Below are 22,328 nucleotides of genomic sequence, written 5' to 3'. Positions count from 1 at the left end.
ACCTGCACTTAGGGGCCCACTCACACTATTATGTGTATATATACACTATAACAGTCACACAGTATCTAGTAGAATTAAGTCTAAAACAACTGGACTTTTCTGAGTTTTTCTTGAAAACGTTTCACCACTCATCCGAGTGGCTTCTTCAGTTCAGTAAAATTCTGACTTTGATCCTTCTTTGCATGATTTTGGACTCAATGGCCCAAGTAAAGTCTCCCATAGGGCTCAATGGCACTCTGCAGCTCCAACCCAGCCCAAGGAAAGTGACCCATAGGGCTCAATGGCGCTCTGCAGCTCCAACCCGGCCCAAGGAAAGTCTCCCATAGGGCTCAATGGCACTCTGCAGCTCCAACCCGGCCCAAGGAAAGTCTCCCATAGGGCTCAATGGCACTCTGCAGCTCCAACCCGGCCCAAGGAAAGCCTCCCATAGGGCTCAATGGGACTCTGCAGCTCCAACCCGGCCCAAGGAAAGTCTCCCATAGGGCTCAATGGCACTCTGCAGCTCCAACCCGGCCCAAGGAAAGTCTCCCATAGGGCTCAATGGCACTCTGCAGCTCCAACCCGGCCCAAGGAAAGCCTCCCATAGGGCTCAATGGGACTCTGCAGCTCCAACCCGGCCCAAGGAAAGTCTCCCATAGGGCTCAATGGCACTCTGCAGCTCCAACCCGGCCCAAGGAAAGTCTCCCATAGGGCTCAATGGCACTCTGCAGCTCCAACCTGGCCCAAGGAAAGTCTCCCATAGGGCTCAATGGCACTTTGCAGCTCCAACCCGGCCCAAGGAAAGTCTCCCATAGGGCTCAATGGCACTCTGCAGCTCCAACCCGGCCCAAGGAAAGTCTCCCATAGGGCTCAATGGCACTCTGCAGCTCCAACCCGGCCCAAGGAAAGTCTCCCATAGGGCTCAATGGCACTCTGCAGCTCCAACCCGGCCCAAGGAAAGTCACCCATAGGGCTCAATGGCACTCTGCAGCTCCAACCCGGCCCAAGGAAAGTCTCCCATAGGGCTCAATGGCACTCTGCAGCTCCAACCTGGCCCAAGGAAAGTCTCCCATAGGGCTCAATGGCACTCTGCAGCTCCAACCTGGCCCAAGGAAAGTCTCCCATAGGGCTCAATGGCACTCTGCAGCTCCAACCCGGCCCAAGGAAAGTCTCCCATAGGGCTCAATGGCACTCTGCAGCTCCAACCCGGCCCAAGGAAAGTCTCCCATAGGGCTCAATGGCACTCTGCAGCTCCAACCCGGCCCAAGGAAAGTCACCCATAGGGCTCAATGGCACTCTGCAGCTCCAACCCGGCCCAAGGAAAGTCTCCCATAGGGCTCAATGGCACTCTGCAGCTCCAACCCAGCCCAAGTAAAGTCTCCCATAGGGCTCAATGGCACTCTGCAGCTCCAACCCGGCCCAAGGAAAGTCTCCCATAGGGCTCAATGGCACTCTGCAGCTCCAACCCGGCCCAAGGAAAGTCTCCCATAGGGCTCAATGGCACTCTGCAGCTCCAACCCGGCCCAAGGAAAGTCTCCCATAGGGCTCAATGGCACTCTGCAGCTCCAACCCGGCCCAAGGAAAGTCTCCCATAGGGCTCAATGGCACTCTGCAGCTCCAACCTGACCCAAGGAAAGTCACCATACTGAAGCTTGAATGAATCCGAAACTTTCGTACTCGTTGCGACAATACGATTTTGTTGCGTTCATGGATTAATAAATCTGCCCCTATGTCTACAACGTAACCTTCACAGTATTTGTTCAGTATATTGTTCAGTGTATTCTTTTTAGAGACCTATGTATTCTGCATCACAATTACTATACAGATTTAACTTAACTTTCTCCTAATGTTTTGATGATTTCCGACATACCCCAGCAGCTGGTACAGCCAAGAGCCCAGTGAGGATGTGTATTGTCACTGATACGCAAAAGATTGGCAACACAATCCAAGATGGCAAGCTCCTATGGACAGCTGAAGGCCTGGATTATAGGACTGCTGAGCTTCTGGCCTAGTACAGTAAGGTCAGGATATCAACTACAGGGTTTCTAGCATTTATCGACTGGAAAAGGCTCGCTTCATAACATGATAATTATATTATATTATATATTGATTTCTAATGATACAGGGTGCATTAAATAGACTTATTTAAACAGGTGGCCCTTTGGGTGCTTTTGAATGTATGTAGGGAAGGGGAGAGCCTTGAGAGGTTGTTTCGGGGGGTCCCATAGTCTGGGACACAGTGATACAAGTGTAGGGAGTGTGTTTTGATTGGAGATTGAGTCAGGGTGCCTAGCAGATTGGGGCCCCAATGATTTAGGGTTTAGTTCTTCTTAAAATACATTTAGGCTGTGTGTTTGTGTCTTTGGTTTTATTTAAAACCACAACATTTTTTATCTCTCAAACCCATATTTTTGTCGGCAAACCATTTGGGAGGCAGATTTAGGCAACATTTTCTGTCTGGAGCCACTTAAGTCATGCTTAGACTTCTGTACTAAAAAAAAAAATAGCGCAGTGCAGGGTTTTTTCTTAGAACTGTGACATGTTTCGAAGGCCTAATACTCCAAAAATGTAATGTGGGCAATTTATCTTAATATTCCCTCTTTGCCATGTGTCTGGCAGGGACACAAGTAAAGGTGTGACTTAGTATGGCAGCCACTGCTATTGGGTGGAAATTATTTTTTTTTCCTTTTTTCTAACAAAAAGAGAAAAAAGCCAGACGAGTGACTGAACTCTGAATTTGTGCTCTAATAAGATTTTCTGCTTCCTTGTCTGCTCGAGCCTTCATTAGCGTTCCGACAAAGCTCAGATCAAATAGAACACGCACTGCAACCCAGCGCCGCCCGTTTACTCAGCCACTCAGAGCCCCTTTGTGAAAAAGAAAAGGGGAGTCTGACGCTTTGTTCATTTCCGTGAGCAGGAAAGGTGCTGGGCGAAAGCTGAGCCGGAGAAGTGCCCTTTGTGCTTTGCTGAAAACTTAGTATACCCTCCGCTTGCAAATCCCTTTGAAAACAAAAGCAATTAGTGCTGTTTTGGACGATTTGGACTGGAGGACCCACCTCCCAAGTTGAAGCTTTTGGTAAAGCAGCCTTGGTGTGAAATTTCCTACTTAATTGTTCCAGTTGGAAACCTTTTTTTTTTTTTTATACATTGGGTGGAATTGAAGTAAAAGTATAATTAACTGCTTAAACTGTGTTTCTTGGTACTGACTTAATTGATGTCATAGACAAGAGCAGCCACTTGAGGCTCAAAAGCTAAATTGTTTAAAGGAAAACCTGTCATTTCTGATATATTATAAATTACAGCTCAGCCCAAGGCATATTTCCTGGGGCTGTGTTTGCAGCCCTGCAGTTGGTCACTGGAGGACTACTCCTATTTCCCTACATACTGTAGATTGTAAATATGCACTGACCAAGCTGTAACAAGTTTTTCCTACAGATCTGTGCACCAAGGAGATTTCAAGCAGAACTAGCTGGATCAAGAAATGTTTATTGCCCTGAATTATAATGATGATTTTGAGTTATGTTGCCTGAGCAGGGGCTGTCAAATGACTTGGTGGCAATTTCCATTTATCATAAATATAGTATGAGGGGTGCTTTGCACCCTTTCTGCTTCACTGCAAAACCTTTGGGGCAGCAATGTTCTAAAAATGGCTTTTTTGCCATTACCTTAAAATTCAGACAGTATAATAAGTGGCCTAATTTTTTTTAAATAGTTTTTGAAAAATTCTCTGTCCTCATCTGCCCCTTTGCTGCATTAAAATGGTGTTGTGGGGGAGCCGCTGACCCCTGGAGCCTACAATGTTATTGTTACTCTGTAGCACATCTCTTTCTATTCAGGCCCTCTCCTATTCACTGTCTCTCATCCAAACACTGACTGGTTTCTTGGGTAAATTGAACCCTAGCAACCAGATAGCTTTAGACATTTCAAACAGGAGATCTACTGACCAAAAGGAGAAAAAAATAAAACAACCATAAAAAATGAAGACTGACTGCAAGTTGTCTGAGAATATCACTATCTGCATTATACTAAAAGTTAGGTAAAGGTGAGCTACACCCTTAAATTTATGGCTTTTGCATTTTATGTTTTTTTTTTTTTGCAAAAATTCTATATATAAATTCATATTCACTCCTGAAACGTCAGTCTTTCACTTAATTATAACAGTGTTAGTTGGAGCAGTGTTTGTTTTTGGAGTGTCTGACTGTGTAGCAGTATTGGCTTTTCATAAGCTTGGCCTGAGATTTACGACTTTGTAAGCCAGCTGCGCCTAGTGAGCTCTGACTTCCATAGTAGGCTGGAGTTAGCTGTGTCACTGGCAGAGGGCAGAGGCCAGGAAGTTAAATATAAATTATTCACTATTAAAATATTTCCTGCAATTTCTAATGCAGGTTGAAAGCTTGTTAAATTCTGTAACTTGGCATCATTTGGGAGTATGACAGCATGCTTAGAGAAACACTAAAACCAAATGAACAAATTGTTTTACATTAAAAACAGCCACTAGCAAATAGCCTAAATATTTATATAAATGTTTTATATGCCTGCCTGAGAGAATCATATCGGAGATAAGGCTTTATTATAGAGGTGGATATTCTTCTACACACATAAGGCTTCTACCAGCACACAGGTCAGTTGCAACAATTCCAAAGTCACTAGGAAAATGCAATTGCCCGAAAGTTGCCTGAAATGATGGCAGCCACCTTTTCTAGGAAACTGTTTCCTAACAAGCACTTGGGCAGAAAGACCACAGAAAACCCTGTAGGTGCTTGCATCTTGGGCTAATAATAAATGCAGTAGGCATGTTGCCAAATCGGCCATAGCACATATGCCATTTTGATCACCATCCATGATAGTGTAAAATAAATGCCCACTAAATAAATGCTGCTGGTACTCAACATTTTTAATTCCCACTATAAGAAATTTTGTTTTGTTATGATTAGTAGTAATTGAGGTTTAAGGAGATTTCCATTTGCTTTGTTTGGTTCTACCTGCAGTCATTTATGCAAGGGGTTCAACTGGATAAATATTGGTCCATGGAACGATTGCTGGTTCAGGACTCCCTTCTGTGCTATTTGCCCCTTCCTATTCTCTTTTTAGTAGAAACTAATGCCTTTATCAGGTATTAGTGCTGTCTGATGGGACTGCTGACTTCCATAACAAATGCCGCCCAGCCTTCCACTATATACCAATGATGACTGCCACCCCTGACAGCAGATAGACTGCAAACATCATGTAGACCTGATAGAAAGGAGCATTAATGTATATAGCATCTCAGGTTTATTGGAGATGCATGGCGCCTCAGCCGGGCATGGAAAAGGCAGGAGAGTTATGGGCCCTGTATCATATTAAAAGAAAATTGAAGAATGTTGTACATAGGCTTTTGGGACTCAAAACCTTCCCTTTTCTGATCAGATCAGAGTTAGGCCTCCTTTGGTACAAAACTATGTTTACTGGACTGGAGCTTCAGTGGTTCCCCACTTAGGTTGCTGTCCTAAGAATTTTGTTTTAGAGCAAAGCAGCATGGCAGGCCCTACAGTAAGCAAATACATTGATATATTCTTCCAGTAAATACAAATTACAATCTGCCTTGCATTATTTATTACAGCATTTGTCTTGCCGAAGGTGTTGAGTCCCTCATCAGGCATTTGTAATAAATATGTCTAATGTAAAGGCCAGTGCGTCCCAGTAGTTCTGCTTGTACATACCGAGGCAGCGTGCACTAAGCAGACATGGGAGTATCGCATTGCAAACATAATGAACCTGGTCATTCCAATTTTTCTTGGGCCTTATCTTAAATTTTCCTAGTGAGGTGGTTTTATACAAATATGTTCTTTCTATAGAAACCCATATGGATGAACATAATATCCTACACACAGGAAAACACAAGGACCAGGAGATTACCTCACAACATAACTGTTTAGCACTGACACTCTTACTTACCGGGATTGGGATAAAATATGAACCCAGAGAAGTAATTTAAAAAATATGTGGCGAGAGGCTGTTTTTAGGCAGGGCTGTTATCAGTCATATTGGCCGAGGTGCTGTCATGGGAGCTGTCAGGGGTAAGAAATTCACTTCAGTGTGTCTGGGGGCCTGGGGTGCAGAAACCTAAGTAGAAAGCTGTGGGAATGTAGCATCAGTAAGGGAGGAAGGGCCTTAAAGGGGAAAAGAGCTATCATTCCCTTTATATAGGGAATAATGTATTCCTAACTATGAATTATAAGGATATTAGAAGTCTCTGAGGGGTTCTGTGCCCATATAAAGGAATGATGTACCCCCTACTGTAAATGATAAGGATATTAGCAGTCACTGAGGGGTTCTGTGCCCATATAAAGGGATGATGTACCCCCTACTGTAAATGATAAGGATATTAGCAGTCACTGAGGGGTTCTGTGCCCATATAAAGGCACAAGGCTGCAGGCTGAGTTATACAGGGAACTCTGAGTATCACTCATGTATTATAAGGGATAATGTACCCCCTACTGTAAATGATAAGGATATTAGCAGTCACTGAGGGGCTCTGTGCCCATATAAAGGCACAAGGCTGCAGGCTGAGTTATACAGGGAACTCTGAGTATCACTCATGTATTATAAGGGCGAAGACACATGGAGCTACTTGGTAGTAGCTACTGGTCATCGCTACTAAACTACCCTGCCATAGACAATACTGAGAATTGCTTCTGCTAAAACACACATAGAGACAGTTATCAATAAATGATCAGTATTGTCTGTTTTTCTAGTTGTCTAGTTTACATTCTTGCCGGTGGGATGGCATTGCGGGGATTAGTTACCTGAGACAAGGGAGATTTGTCGTGGGGGGACTAATCTCTACGTGTGCCACATCCCTTAAGCTGGCCATACACGGGCAGATTTGCTCGCTTGGCGATGTCGGCAAGCGAGCGGATCTTCACCCGATATCCCCACCTACGGGTGGGCGATATCGGGGAGGCCAAACGATCGAATTCTACACGTGGCAATGGGGCAGTCTGTTCGGGGACCGCATCAACAAGCTGATGCGGTCCCCGATCCGACTGGATTTTCTAACCTGGCCCATCGATATCTGGCCAATTTCAGGCCAGATATCGGTCGGCCAGGCCCCTCATTTCTGCCCCTACACGGGCCGATAAGCTGCCGAATCAGTCCAAGGGACCCATATCGGCAGCTGTTAGGTGAATGTCTCTAGGCAATGTAAATTTTTGCATTTATTTTGGATACAGTGCTGTTGTGTGAAAGAGCTGCAGAAGGGGTTGCTCTTCCTTCTGAGGACTGATGGTTAAATCATTTTTCATGGCAAATGTGAGATTCCTGTTTTAGCTCATTATAGTTCCCCCTGGCTGTTAAGGGATGCTGGGAATTGTAGTCTAGAAAAAGTTTTATGGTGCAGTTGTTTTTTTCTGTTAGGCCAGATGCATGCCTGTTATAAATCTTTTTGTAGAAAGCAGCAAAACACAGTGCAATATCAACATTTTTTGCCTTATTAATATATAATATTGCAGAGACATTCAAAGATAATTTGACATTGGGCTTATTTTAACTGTTTGTATTAACATGGTCTCTTCATTGTGTAAAGTTATTAAGTTTAACGGATATCTGGTTGCTGGGCTGCTTATCCTAGCCAGTGACTGATGGCCCACAGGGAGATTAGTCGCCCACCACTGAATCTCCGCTACCACGGCAACTAATCCCCCCAGCATACATTCAGAAAACAAGGCAAAGTATATGCCTTTCCATCGGCGATTCACTGTATTTCTGGCAGAAAGGCATTTCGGGGAGAATAATCACCCACGGTATCTGAGATTAAAGGGGTTGTTCACCTTTGAACTTTTAGTATGATGTAGAGAGTGATATTCTGAGAAAATTTGCAATTGGTCCTTCAATTTTTATTATTTGTAGTTTTTTAATTATTTTAGTTTTTGTTCAGCAACTATTTGGTTGCTAGGATCCAAATGACCTCAGCAACCAGGTTGTAACTTGAATGAAAGACTGATATATAAACAGGAGAGGACCTGAATAGAAAAATAAGAAATACATTACAATAACAGTTAAACAGTAGCTTCACGGAATAGTTTTTTGGCCCAGGGGTCAGTGACCCCCACTTAAAGCTACAAAGAGAAGAAAGCAAATCATTCAAAAACTATGAAAAACAAATAATGAAGACTAATTGAAAAGTTCCTTAGAATTGGCCTTTTTATAAAAGTTAACTTAAAGGTGAACCACCTCTATAACCGCGGGCGACTAATCTCCCCGTAGGCCGTCACCCCTAAGGTTATGAAAATAGAAGGCTAATAGGAAAGACTGTGAATCAAAAGCTAAGCCATAAAATGTAACTGTTAATCTTTTTGCTGGGGTTACTGACCCCTAGAACACCAGATATTATTTTAAAATGACATATTCATATGGGGCAAGATAAATTTGTAAATTTCCATCCACAAATAAACATACAAATCAGCTAAAAATATCTCAGCCTAAAAGATATTGCTGAAAGGGATTCTTTCATGATTATTATTGGGTACTATTTATCTCTAAATGACCCTGTTACACAGCAAATAATTCCCTCTGCCATTTAACCTTTTATTCTTGAACTAACAAATGTATTTGTAGCTGTAATATTGGTGTGTAGGCGCCATCTCAGTGCCTTGTGCCTGAGTCTGAGCTTTCAGCCAGCGCTACACATTAGAACTGCTTTCAGCTAACCTATTGTTTCTCCTACTCCCATGTAACTGGAGGAGTCCCAAGCCGGACTTGGATTTCTTACTATTGAGTGCTATTCTGATACCTACTGGGAGCTGCTATCTTGTTCCCTTCCCATTGTTCTGCTGATCGGCTGCTGGAGGGGGAGATTTAAAAATTAAATATGAAATTTCGGGCAACTTACAAGAAATCGTAGCAATGCCTATGCCATCCCACTGGCGATTTACATTGTTGACGGTGGGATGGCATTGCGGGGAAATTAGTCGCCCGTGCTAATGAAGATTTGTCGCAGGGCGACTTATCTCCCCGCGTGTCACTGCCCTAAGGGTGAAGAAACACGGAGCTACTAGTAGCAGCTACTTGTCTTGGCTACTAAAACAGACAATCCTGATCATTTACTGATACTTGTCTCTGTGTGTTTTAGTAGAGGCAATTCTCAATATTGTCTATAGCAGGGTATATCCTGGAGATTAGTAGTTGTGACAAGTAGCTGCTACTAGTAGCTCTGTGTGTGTCTTCACCCTTAAGCTGCTGAATGCTATGCTGGTATGCCGAGCTTGGTGCCCCAGAACAACACATTTCCTTCTCTCCTTGTTCATTGATTCATTAAAACCTATGCAGAAAATGGCAGCCTTACCGGGCTTCTCTATATCTTTCTATAACAATTTGGATCTGACTATATACAGATCTATGCTGCAAGGTAAGATCTTTCCAGACTTTGAATGGGAAATTTCTTTCTTTTTTTTTTCTTTTTTTTAAATCAACGGTGTCTCCCCATCTCTGCACAGAGAGAATTATTAACTCCTCTCCAGCCACAGGATCAAAGGCAAAAATAACAGAAAACAGCACTATGGATTTTTTTTTCAGTTCCCCTCTGTGGAAGCAGGAAGAGGCTAGAAATTACATGTCACCTTCATATCCTGACTCGCTGACCTTGCGCTCGCATGTAGCTCTCCCCATTCCAGCTGTTACCACTAAATAAGCGGCCCCGGGGGTTAAATGAGAAAAAGGAGAACTCGCTGCTGCGTTCTGATTGGCCGCTCAGTACACATCTTTCAGCCCCTTTCATGCCCAGTTCAGGCAATCAACATGTGCTTGTCAGTCAGTCTCCTCTGCTCAGCGCTGAAAGGACTCCTCCTGCCTCTGCTGCTCTCCTCTTATACTTTGCCTTGGGTTTTGGCAGCACTTCTGGGGGTTCAAAACTGACACTTTTTTTTGGGAGAACCCATTGATGACTTGAAGAGCTCCGACTGCGTTAAAGGTACAGTTAATCCGCATCCATTGCAGTTTTGTCTGGGGGTATTGAGTTTTAAGATTGTACCAGATTGCTGTTTGCAGAGGGGAAAGCGTTTTAGGAATGTACCCATGGAATGGCATTGTGTGTATCTGTGATCTGCCTGCGCTGCTTTCTCTGGAGCTCGGCAAACTCATATAATGAATGGCCTTGCTGTCATTACACTAGCAGTCATCTTTTTTTTTTTTTTTCTTTTTAAACACAGTATTTACTTTTCCTTTTTTTCCTGGGACTAAAAGCTCACTGCTGTGCTGCTTTTGTTTGTGTGAGTAGCTCTGGCACCAACACAATTATGGAGATTTAAGGGTTGAAAATGAATCGGTTCCCCAGTTTAATTGAGAACTTTTCATGTCGGCAGCGAGAGATTGATATAATGAAATTTATTTTTTTTAGAAATAAGTGCAGAATAACCAGTTGCACCTTACTAGGTGGCACCTAATGTGTTTTGGGAAATATCAAGGGTTATAACATGGTTTCCTCCAGGTGCTCTGCTTTCCTTTCTTTCCTTACTCTCCACAAACCTACAGGCAGGTCAATTGGTTCCTTTAAAATACTGATCCTAGTGTAGGGAATGTGATCGGGACCTTAGATTGTAAGCTCACAGGAACTGGTGTGATTGATGTATATGTATATCTCTGTACGGCAGCTGTATATAAAATGAATAGCAATAAAATCCTTCCAGTACAGGTATAGGGCCCGTTATCCAGAATGCTCGGGTCCAGGGGTGTTCCGGATAAGGGGTCTTTCTGTAATTTGGATCTCCATACCTTATGTCTACTAAAAAATCAATAAAACATTAATTAACCCCAATAGGATTTTTCTGCCCCCAATAAGGGGTAATTATATCTTAGTTGGGATCAAGTACAGGTACTGTTTTATTACTACAGAGAAAAGGGAATCATTTAACCATTAAATAAACCCAATAGGGCTGTTCTGCCCCCAATAAGGGGTAATTATATCTTAGTTGGGATCAAGTACAGGTACTGTTTTATTATTACAGAGAAAAGGGAATCATTTAACCATTAAATAAACCCAATAGGGCTGTTCTGCCCCCAATAAGGGGTAATTATATCTTAGTTGGGATCAAGTACAGGTACTGTTTTATTATTACAGAGAAAAAGGAAATCATTTTTAAAACTTGGAATTATTTTCTTATAATGGAGTCTATGGGAGATAGCCTTTCCATAATTCGAGAAATTTCTGGATAACTGTTTTTTGGATAAGGGGTCCCATACCTGTACTGTAATTTCTGTTAGATATTTGTTAAGAAATGTGGTTGCCATTCAAACCAAGCAAAACCTAAACTAGGGATCAAATTGTGGCGCTGTTCTGTTGAAGCTCTATGGAAAATCAGCCGTTAGCAAACAGGTGATATGTAGTACTGCAGGTAATAATCCATAAACCTGTTTTCAATACCTTTTACCTCTTTAAAACCATAGCAGATCTATTTTGTTTCCATTAGCTGGAAAAACTCAAATACACATTGAGATAGATATTATAATATATATATATATATATATATATATTGCCCATAAAACCATAAAAATTTAATTAGTAGAAAATCAGCAATTTATGCTTCTAACAGTAATCGGTTGGGGGTGTCAGTAGCTGCCGTGACATTTCCGTAAGTGGTTCTATCGTATACTAAGCGGATAATTACAGGAAACTAATCATCAGCGAGGGAATGGCTGTTATCTGTTAATTACAGCTGATTAAGTGTAACTTCACATGTTCAGACACAAAAAAAATGTTGATCTTTATGCTCAAACATTGACCAGTTGGCTTGTCCTAGTTTTGCTTGATAGATGTGACTTGCAGATCATTACAGAAAGGCAATAGTTAGTAATACTGATTGGCCCCTTGTCACTCAGTGAGCCTCTAACTGCTGCTTCTTCATTTATTTTTTTTATCCACCCAAAAACACTTTTTGCATAAAGAAAGAAATTCTAATTCTAAGCAAATTTCTAATCTATATTAAGGAAACGTTTAAAGGGCTCTACTATTATTTGTACATGTAATTGTAGCTCTATCAGACTGTTCCCAGGTTTAGAGGCTTATTGACACAGTGTTGCAGATGTTCACTCTGTTAGTCAGCTGGCTTATGCTGCTTTATTTCAGGAGTCGGAACAAATGCTTTCAATGGCAATTACATTTACATTAGATTAGCTATATTACGAGGATGCAGAGCCCCATTAGTTCTGCTCTTATGAGCCCAAAACTTTGCAAAGTGACGCAAACGCCATGATTCTTCCTTATGACGACCCCCATCCGTATCAGTGATGTGCAGCTCACAAGTTCTGAGTATATGCAATGATCAGACTGTGAGCTGACTGACAGGATTGTGCATTTAGGACACGCATGTGGTGTCCAGTCGCTTCTATTATACAGTCAGACCGATAAGGGGAGATGTAGAGGCAGCTGGCCCTGCAAGGTCTGGGTCGAGCAATAACTCCATACATGTTCTGGTGTCTGATTAACCAATTTTCTGTTTAATTGTGGAGCTTCGTGTGTTAATTAAGGATCTTGTTGTTCTGTTGGAAATTAAGAAATAATACAAAAACAATGGGACAGTCTGTACAGTCTGTAAGCAGTGTAATATGCCAATTAATGTCAGGGGGCCTCTGACATTATTCCGCTCACTCTAGGCAACATGTACACAATAAAAGGCTGTAATTTTAAAGGGATACTGTCGTGATTTTTTTGGTATACTTTTTATTTCTAAATGACACTGTTACACAGCAAATAATTCCCTCTGCCATTTAACCTTTTATTCTTGAACCAACAAATGTATTTGTAGCTGTAATATTGGTGTGTAGGCGCCATCTCAGTGCATTGTGCCTGAGTCTGAGCTTTCAGCCAGCGCTACACATTAGAACTGCTTTCAGCTAACCTATTGTTTCTCCTACTCCCATGTAACTGGAGGAGTCCCAAGCCGGACTTGGATTTCTTACTATTGAGTGCTATTCTGATACCTACTGGGAGCTGCCATCTTGCTCCCTTCCTTTCTTTTATTAAAGCGATACTGACACGAAAAAACTACTTTTCAAAATATGAATATACATAAAAAGCTACCTATAGGTCGTGTTGACGGTTTTTCGCTGACAGGTTTGGTTTTGTAAGTAATTGTTACTTGAAGTTCCTAAACCTGACTGTTTTGCCAGCCTGACTGTCCCTTCTCAGCCTGTCAGTTACAGCTTCTAATGCTAACAGACAAATATGGCTGCCCCCTCATAGAGGAACACAGGGGATCAGACAGGTAATGTAAATGCATCAGGCAAATATTTTTATGGCAAAATTATAAAGTTCTTGCAAAGACAATGTCATGATAGATGTAAAAAATAGATTTACTCTCTGGTGTCAGTATCTCTTTAAGGAATGCTTGCCTGGCAGTGCCAGTCTTTCTGCAACAGGCTCTGCAAGGTGCTTCTACTCCTCATAGTTCAGCAACAGCTGGAAACTCCACTTGCAGATCATTACTTAGTGTAACTGTTAATTGGTATAGCTGGCTGCCTTATATACAAGTGGAATTCATAAAGGAGTAATACCCCTAAGAAAACATTGTGTTTAATTTGCAGAAGCTTTTATAGCTCTTTTTATTATCTCAGTGGGCAGAGAAGTTGTAAATCATGTTATTTTAGTTTTGCTGCCCATTTTTTTCTCAGCGGTTATCTCTTGACAACATCTCACTTTAGGATTAAGCACTAATACCTGCAGTTTATTGGAACCAGATAGTCCGTACTTAAAACCCTTACTCAGTCAGTGCATGTTATAGCACCTTCATATGTGTCTGTGCCATATGTGAAATAAAGGCGGTTTTATGAATATGAAATGGGAACAGGGCCGGACTGGGCCGCCGGGACACCGGGAAAAATCCCACCGGTTCTAGTGTGCCCCAGCGGCCCAGACCCGACTCTTACCAGCACTCCCCCTCCCGACTGCTCCTCCCCTGATGCGGCAAATTTGCGCACTCAGGGGAGGATGTCTGGTGGGTGGCCCTGCGAGGAGGGTTAGGGGGGCCCCTGGGGGGGGTTAGGGGATGCGCTCAGCTGGGGTCACCTGTAGGGCCCCTGGGACGGAAGCCCCGGTGGGCCCCTCACCCCCAATTCCGACCCTGAATGGGAGTGAAATGGGAATTTCCATACATTAAAGCACCTTTATATCAAATGCATTTATTGCATATGGTGGTTTTGTTGGCTAAAGGGCAAATGTACATTTGTTGCTGCCGTTGCTACGATGGAGGAACAACTCCCTAGTTATCTTTAATATCCAGTGTAAGGGGACCTACACCCAGAAGGGACCCTAATATGTATTTCCTGCTGATTTAAAATGGCTCTTCAGTCACAGTGTGTCCTGCATTTATTTTCTAGAAATAGCCGCTTGAGAGGTTTTTTTTTTTTTTTTGTTTGTTTGTTTTTTTCCTTGTATTTAAACAGTGACGTAGAAACTCCAGGTCACGGATTTTAGAATTTGGTTCCCCCTGTCCTTTCTATTTTCTGTTTCTGGCTGCCAGTGAAGGAAGTTAAATCATATTCTAGTGCTAGACGGGCTGGCATGGTGCCATGTCAAATGTAAGTGTTGTGTTTTGTGGGAGGTTGGTGGTAGGTTTTGGAGCTTTCTACACGGCCTTTCATAGAGCGTATTCTAGAACTTTGCTGTATTCAGATTTTTGTGACTTGAAAGGGGCCAAACCCTTACTGAAAGTTCACTTAATGCATTTCCTTACAGAAAGACCATTCATTTCCTAGACTGGAAAAAAATTGTGCTCTACGGAGAGCAAACACACAGCTGCCAGACCAACTAATATGGTTTCCATACTGCCCAGGGAGGCCGCTGAACAATTTTCAGTAATCATTAGGGCTGTGCTATGTTTGTACGATATTAACACTTTCTTTCCTCCCTAGAGTCATTCTTAGTTCACTCTTGCGAATACAGTTCTTTGTAAAAGTATAAAGACACATGAGCAGTTCTTTCATTCTGGATTTAGGGCGACTGTTCTTGACTCAATAGGACAGTGATCTCCAACACAAGCCAAAAGTAACATGGAAGGCTCTAGAACAGGAAAAGTTAATGTCTTGTAATGACCTGATCCAAGTCTTGATCCTTATTCAAGTTATATATGTGTAAAAATATATATATAAGCTGCTTTGTAAACATACGGCTGCCATCCAAGCTGAAAAAAGGAGAAAAGGCCCAGGTTATGTAGCAAGTGACAGATAAGTTCTGTAGAGCTCAATGGGGTTCTACAGACCTTATCTCATATTTGCTACGTAACCTGTGCTATTTAGCCAAATTTCAATTTGAAAAGCTACCCCCATGGCTACACAGCAGCTTTGTCCTATATAAACGATTGTAGTGTTTCAGAAGCAAACACACAGCTATTACCAGTGCAGGGCAATAGTACATTATATTTTGATTACTTTGGTGCACTTTCATTTCTTGGTGTTATTGTTCCTTTATATCTTGTCACTGTAATGTCTTTTATTCTGTGTATAACCAACTTTTATGCCAAAGAGAGCTAGAACCAGCCTACAGGAACACGGAACTCTCCTTATGGCTGGATCCACCTGTAGCTACCAACTCAAGAGTTAATAGAGCCAACTGGAATAAAAGTCATGTGTGAAAGTCACCCTATATGAAGCACAGTAGCTATACCCACATGCAACACATTACTCCTGCATTCCTTACATTCCCACTAATGTCTCATCCAGCTGCAAGGTCATTTGATTGCATTTGTCTTTGCACAGAGCTTTTAGCAGGAATTATCCCCTGATTTACTTTACCCATTAATAAAAACATTGTGGCCGGAGACCAGAGGACCCACAGTGCCTCAAAACCAAACTCCACTATCCCAACAAGGATTCACCTACTGACATTCTGGGGAAAAACACAGCATTGTGGGTACAATTTGCACATTGCATTTGTGTCCGTAACTAAGTTATTTGATCCAGCTTTTGTTTTCATTTAAGAAGGCCAACCCAAGGGAAATGCAGTAGTAAAGGAGAGATCCTTTATTATGTCTCTTCTGAGACGTAAAATAACCTTTCTAAGATGATGCTCCAATCTAAATAAATTGCACAAAAAAGCACAAATGTTAGGCTTAGAAATTCTTCACATTTTTCTTGCAGCAAAGAACTGCTTACGTTTGAACCCAGTAGTAAATATTGACCAGTTGGTAACAGGCAGTTAAAACCATTTTTGGAATGAATCCTCCCCCATTCTTAGCCTCTAGGGATCTACTGTGTTTTCTTTCATAGGATAACAGGTGGTTCCTGATGTGTAGGGTGAGCTTTGTGGATGGCTCTCTGACTGTGAATCAAGCAGGCATTTTTTTATGGAATGCTGCATATGTTCATGTGTTTTGAGTGTTTCTCCATTTGGCATTTACTTGTACTTGTTTAAAATACTCCTAAATCCTACAGTGGTTATTGCACTTTCCTGATGTTATAGGGCCACTAAATTAAAAACGCAAAGTAATGATGTTTTTTATAACTCGTTCACAGGTTTAAGAGTTTTTGGGAATTTGACATCTGACTTTGTGCCACCTTTTAAAAATTATGCTGTTGTGTTTAATTATGCCTCTTAATTTCCTTTGCTCCAATCGATAAATAATATCCTCAGATCTGAATACATTTAGATCTCAAATTAGTTAATCTTGATCGAGTCTTTTTTAAGAAATTAAATATCTTCAATAATTATCATGAATATTAGCATTCCATGTAGTTTATAGTCAGGTAACCTCTCCAAAAATCAATAAAAAAGTATCTGTGTAAATTTCTAGTGTCTGTAGTAGTTTAATATTCTTTTTCTTTCTATTATAGACCTCTCTATGCTTGCTAAAGACTGGAAGAATGGCATTGAACAACAGAAACGGTGAATTTTTGGCTCTTAGCAATGGCAACATCCCTTCCAAAACCCTGTCAGCAAGCCACCCCACAGCCATTGACGGAGACCAGCAGCACCCTTCCACAGATGAAGGAAGACTTAAAGTGAGTCCCAATGGATGCCTTTCACACAATGGGGCGGCCAAACCTTGTTCTTTGTTTCTTGAAAACCAAAGAACTCCAGTTATTTCCCAGTGCTGCCAGCCCTGCTCATACCATCATTCTTTACACAACCATAACAGCCCACAAGACTGTGTTCCACGGACAGGTGGAACTGCTACTTCTGCACTGAATTCTGGCTGCCTACAGCCACGAACAGAGTTCTCCACAAACTCAGGTTGCCAAAACCATCCACCCATATATCACCCTGCCTGTTGTCTTCAACCCTCACAGTCATTCTGCCTTCATCAGTGGCGTGATCATTTTCAGCATCAGCAAGTGCCACACCATTTAGTAAACTTAAGGTTAGTGAAATCTTTCTGCACCCATTTTGTTGGTATTCATCTAAAAGTTAAATATACATTTTTAGTGGGAACGTGAACACATAGAACCCAAAGTTGAGCGAAATCTGATTGTGGGGATTGTTTCTACCCCAGAGGAAACTAACCCCAGGGGTTAGGCTCAACAAATCCAAACCTTTTTAGTAATCCGACTTTAGAGTGGACGATGAAAGGTCCCACGGGTTAGGTTGTATTACGATATCGGCACAATCAGTGTAATATAATAAACTAAGATGGACGTACAGTAAAAGAAGCAATCGTTTGACCAGGCTGCCATGATTTGGCAAATTGGGCCAAAGTGGGCTAATCCAGCCATTGGGCTCAAAGGCCAATGATTAGATTGCTTTGGGGGCAGATGTAAAGATTTCTTCCTCTGCGTACAACCATCATTTAGATTGGGTTGGTAATGATTTTGGGTCCATGCATAGGCTAGTAGAGTGCCAAGCTACATATCATGTCTTCCTATGTTCGACCTAATAATTTAACTGTTGCAGTCAGTTGCTTCTTCTATTTCTTTGGTTTTCTCAGTATGAGTAAGTTGTTTGCAGAAGGGTTCAGTGACAATTTACATTAACAGTTAATATATCATTTCTATACTTGCTTCCCTGTCTAAACTGGACATTTCATCTGTACATAGTCTAGAGAGCATTGACCCCCAACCAGTGGCCCTTGGATGTTGCCCCCAGTGGCCTTAACGCAGCTTCTTATTTTTGATATCCTGGCTTGCAGGTTTTGGTAGAATGAAAGCCAGGTGTACTGCCAAACAGAACCTCCCATAGGCTGCCTGTCTATATAGGGCTACCAAATAGCCAATCATGGCCTTTATTTAGCACCCCCAGGAACATTTTTCATGCTTGTGTTGCTCCCCAACTCTTTTTATATATGAATGTGGCTCGTGGGTAAAAGAGTTGCAGATCCCTGGTCTAGAGGAACATGCATTCATGGTGTACTAAATTGTAATGTGTCATTTTTTTATTACCCCCTAATCCCATGATCCCAGTATTTTGTTGTCACTAATCACTACACAGAAGTATTTATATAGTGCTGGCAACTTTACATTTTCCTATCACATTCACACAGTGCACTTGGGTCAGTTTCATCCATAGCCAATTCTATGATTGTTTTGGCTTATGGGATAAAACCAGGCTACTTGGAAGAAACACATATAGGCGAAGGGAGAACATATAACTTCTCTGCAGATAGTGCCCAGGTAAGAATCAAACTCAGGACCAAAGCACTAGAAGGCAGAAGTACTAACCAATGAACCACTGTGCCACCCCTTAATATTAGATGCAATAAAATCTGAAAATCAAGCTGTGGGCTAGTCTTGGGCACTAGTCTTGGCCAGCATTCAGGGGATAAACATATAAGGCTTTGACCCAAGCCATCTCCAGTACTAGGAATCTTTAAGGACAACTTTATTGGGGGGATAAGTCTTTAACTAGACTAGAATGCTGACAGAGCATTGGTCGAGCCTTCAACAGTAAAGCAAATGTTTCCAACATTTACTCATATATTACATTTTTTTCTAATTAATTTATTTCTGAAACGTGGGTTAAATAAAAAATAGGATTTACATCTCTTTATATAGTTTTAATTTTAAATGTTTCTAATGTATTATTTATAATTTTTTTTAAAAGCATATAGTTCTTGGGTAGTAATTTAAATAATGGAAACTCAAATATCTCTATAGCAGTTGTCTCCAAACGAGTCCAGCTACAGTCAGGCCAACCTTAGGTCAGCTGCTGTCATTAATCACTTTTAAATGAAACTTTTATACATCATCATCTCATACATTTTACTTGACCTATGAAGAGTAAGGAGCTTTGTGAATGCTGCAATTTGCTTTGTAGAAAGCCTTTTATTTTGCTTTTACCCCAGCAACAATTCTGCGACTCCCTTTTTCTGTAGGCACATAGCAATTTGTATTACTTAAAGCTATTTAAAGCTTTCCGAGTCCAATGTTTGTATGTTGACTTTACTACAATAGCGAGTGACTTTGCAGTTTACTCGATGTTGAAAAGATTTTGAAAGGATTAGTCGAAACATTTTATTAAAAGAGTTTTATTTTATACTCTTCACTTTGAAACCGGGCCGTTTCTTTCTTTACCAAGCCCTGTGTGTTCTAAGCATGTTCCCCAACAGAATGGTACATAGAACCTCACCTTTTGTAGCTTTATTCTGTCTGTAAAACTGACAGGCTCCTTTGTCTCCCACATAGTATTTCATTTTTTTTTTTTTTTATAACTTTGTTTTACATCATCAAGCTTAGGGGTAGTAATGAGGTTAAAAAAAAAAACTCTAAATTCTTTTACCTGCAGAACCATATGGAAGGAATAAGGGGTTAGAAGAAAATGGAAAAGCCTGACAGTTTTTTTTTTTGACGTGCCGAATTTTTGTGCCCGTTTCGCAAAACAATGTGCCAATGGTGAACCACGGAAATTCACCCCAAATCCATGCCTGGTGAAGAATTTCACTCAACTAATCATAATACCAACCTGTTTTCTGTATTATTCACTCAAATATGGCTCAGAATTTAGGGGTCATGCACACAAACAGTTTATTATGCATTTAACTTTTAACTTATTGTATAAAGTGTGCAGGATCCTTACTACCTCTAAATCACATTATGTGTGTAATACTGGCCATAAATCAGCACGTCACATAAACTAACTGTTTTGCTATAATCTATGCCCACATATTCCAGGGCAGACTGCAGCTTCTTAGTTTTTGCTCATTACAACTGTAAGAGCGAAGACACGCAGCGATTAGTAGCCACAACTTTTTAAAAAGTTGCAGTGACTAAAGATGGCCATACATGGGCCGATTGTAGCTGCCGATATGGGTCCTTTCAATGGATTCGTGTAGGGGCACTAATGACGGGCCTGCCCGACTGATATCTGGCCTGAAATCGGCCAGATATCTATCGGGCAGGTTAAAAAATTTTGTCGGAAGTGATGCGGTCCCCGAACCGACTTTGCCTATACCCGCCATTATAATTCAATCGTTTGGACCCAGGGCCAAACAACCGAATTAGCCTGGATTCTCCCGATACCGCCCACCCGTAGGGTGGGGGATATCAGGAGAAGATCGGCTCGCTTGGGGACATTGCCAAGCGAGCGGATCTGAAGGTGTATGGCCACCTTAATCTGCACAGTGCATACGATTAGCCAACTACAGCCAATTGTATTGATTGGTAGCAGAACTAATGAAATTGTTTACATTTGTTTTGTATGTGAAAATGTGGGGTGATCGGAGTCCTGTTTCGGTGAGCCTTTTCCTTTTAGTTTGCATTGTGTCGCCCCATAAGAGAATTCCCAGGGCAGTTATGAATGAGTCATTGTGCAGAGCAAATGGTAGATTCTCCTTTATCTAATTAAATTGTGCAGGAAAAACAGTGACAGATTGCTTGTTAGGGAAAGGGTGCTTTTAATGACCTTTATTCACAAGTCCGTTGATAAAGTCTATTGAAAATATGGAATTCATAGTATTCAGAACATGGGGTGTATAATGCAGACACACAGCCCGCAGTGCTACTGGCGTTAGAAAGAAAAGTTCTAACTTGTTTGTGGCAGGCCAATGGGGAGCCGGGTGGTTTGGGGAAAAATGCTGGGTGATGCGTCCGGCAAAGGGGGTCTGGGGACAACACAGCTGTGAGGTATCTGTGCTAACCACTCCCTCATCTGTCTTTGAACCCCCCCAAAAAAAGTGGGTTTGCTGCATCCCCTAACTTAATAACTATAACTTTCTGCATTATGTCATTATATTGGGTTAGGAGAAATGCATACCCTGTATAGTATTTGTAACAGTGTGAGATAGCAAGAGCAAGGTTATGTGCAACTACATTTAATTCCCCCCACTATGAATAATAAAGGTACGTTAAACATTAAAAGCCTGTTTCCTGAGTCCTATACACTTAGAAGTAATTACTGATAATGAAAAGTCAGGATAAGCTCTGTTAAAGATGATCTCAGACTCCCGTCCTTCTGGAACTGACTGAGTAATGAACTATTCAGCCCCTAAAATAAGAGACCTGCCCTTCATCAGCCTGCAGTCTTCATCAGGGGTTAGATAAATGATAATTTATAGACTTTAACGTTGCACTTCTGTGACTTACGCCCAAAGAAGAAAAAATATTTTTTATCGTGAATTATGAGCAAATCTCCACATTGCAAACTCCTCTGTGTTGATTTTTCTGGCTTGTTTTCAACGAATGAGTCATGTAGTCCTTCTAAAAAGCCTTTTTATTGTCCGGCTGAATACTTCAAAAAGCTTTTATTTGACTTCCAAAACAGCGTCAGCTTCCCCAATGAAATCAAAGCATCTCACAAATGACAAGTTCCCTGTATGTACTCAGAGACATTGACAGGAGACTGGGACGGTGACAAGAAGCAAACGTCTGAGCCAGAAATGGCTTTGGCTTTTGTTCCATTTGTGTGTTTTCTTGGTGCAGTTGCAAGTCATTTAATTACTACAGTCTGACTACCTGAGGTGGGCGGGTAATGGTCTTTTATTTGCAAATTGCTCATTAATTGCTTATTAACGGACCTTCCATTTTAGGGCGAAGACACACAGGGCGATTTTTAAAAAGTCACAGTGACTTTGGCAGTTAAGTTGCTGCGATTAGTCGCCGCTACAAAGTAAATCGCAGTGACTAATCGCCTCGTGTGTCTTCACCCTTAATGGGTTTAGATAAAGCAACTCATTGAAACTTCATCTGCATGTTTCATTTACGTCTTGCTAGTCAAGTTAACATGAACATGCTAAAATTGGTGCAGAAATCCATTCTAGTTTAGGCCACAGGGGTTATATAGAGTTGCAGCATTTTTCAACTTTTTAGCATTCTAGCCCAGCTGACGAAGGTGTGCCAAAGGGGATCAGTAGAAGTACATAGATTGTTCTTTCCCTGTACTGTATTCTTTATTATATTACAGGGCAACTACTTAGTTATATTTTCCCCTGGAATTTTGTTTATTTTAGTGAAACCTA

The 22,328-nt window shown here is 41.5% G+C and overlaps 1 protein-coding gene across 4 annotated transcripts in view; it reads left to right on the top strand.

Moving 5' to 3' along the window:
* disp1 (dispatched RND transporter family member 1) overlaps positions 1-22,328 on the top strand; it is a 74,687-nt gene that overhangs the window by 17,053 nt on the left and 35,306 nt on the right. For 2 of the 4 annotated variants that reach the window (XM_031903075.1, XM_004914797.4), the window contains exon 3: positions 16,777-17,303. In XM_031903075.1, coding sequence (XP_031758935.1) covers positions 16,807-17,303 — 497 coding nt within the window. In that variant the 5' untranslated portion in view covers positions 16,777-16,806. Of the gene's footprint in view, positions 1-9,756; positions 9,926-16,776; positions 17,304-22,328 lie in introns of those variants that run through there. The other 2 variants (XM_002940697.5, XM_004914798.4) reach the window with 2 other exon arrangements.

Source organism: Xenopus tropicalis, chromosome 5, assembly GCF_000004195.4.
Source record: "Xenopus tropicalis strain Nigerian chromosome 5, UCB_Xtro_10.0, whole genome shotgun sequence".
NCBI lineage: Eukaryota > Metazoa > Chordata > Amphibia > Anura > Pipidae > Xenopus > Xenopus tropicalis.
This window is presented reverse-complemented; position numbering and strand designations above follow the sequence as displayed.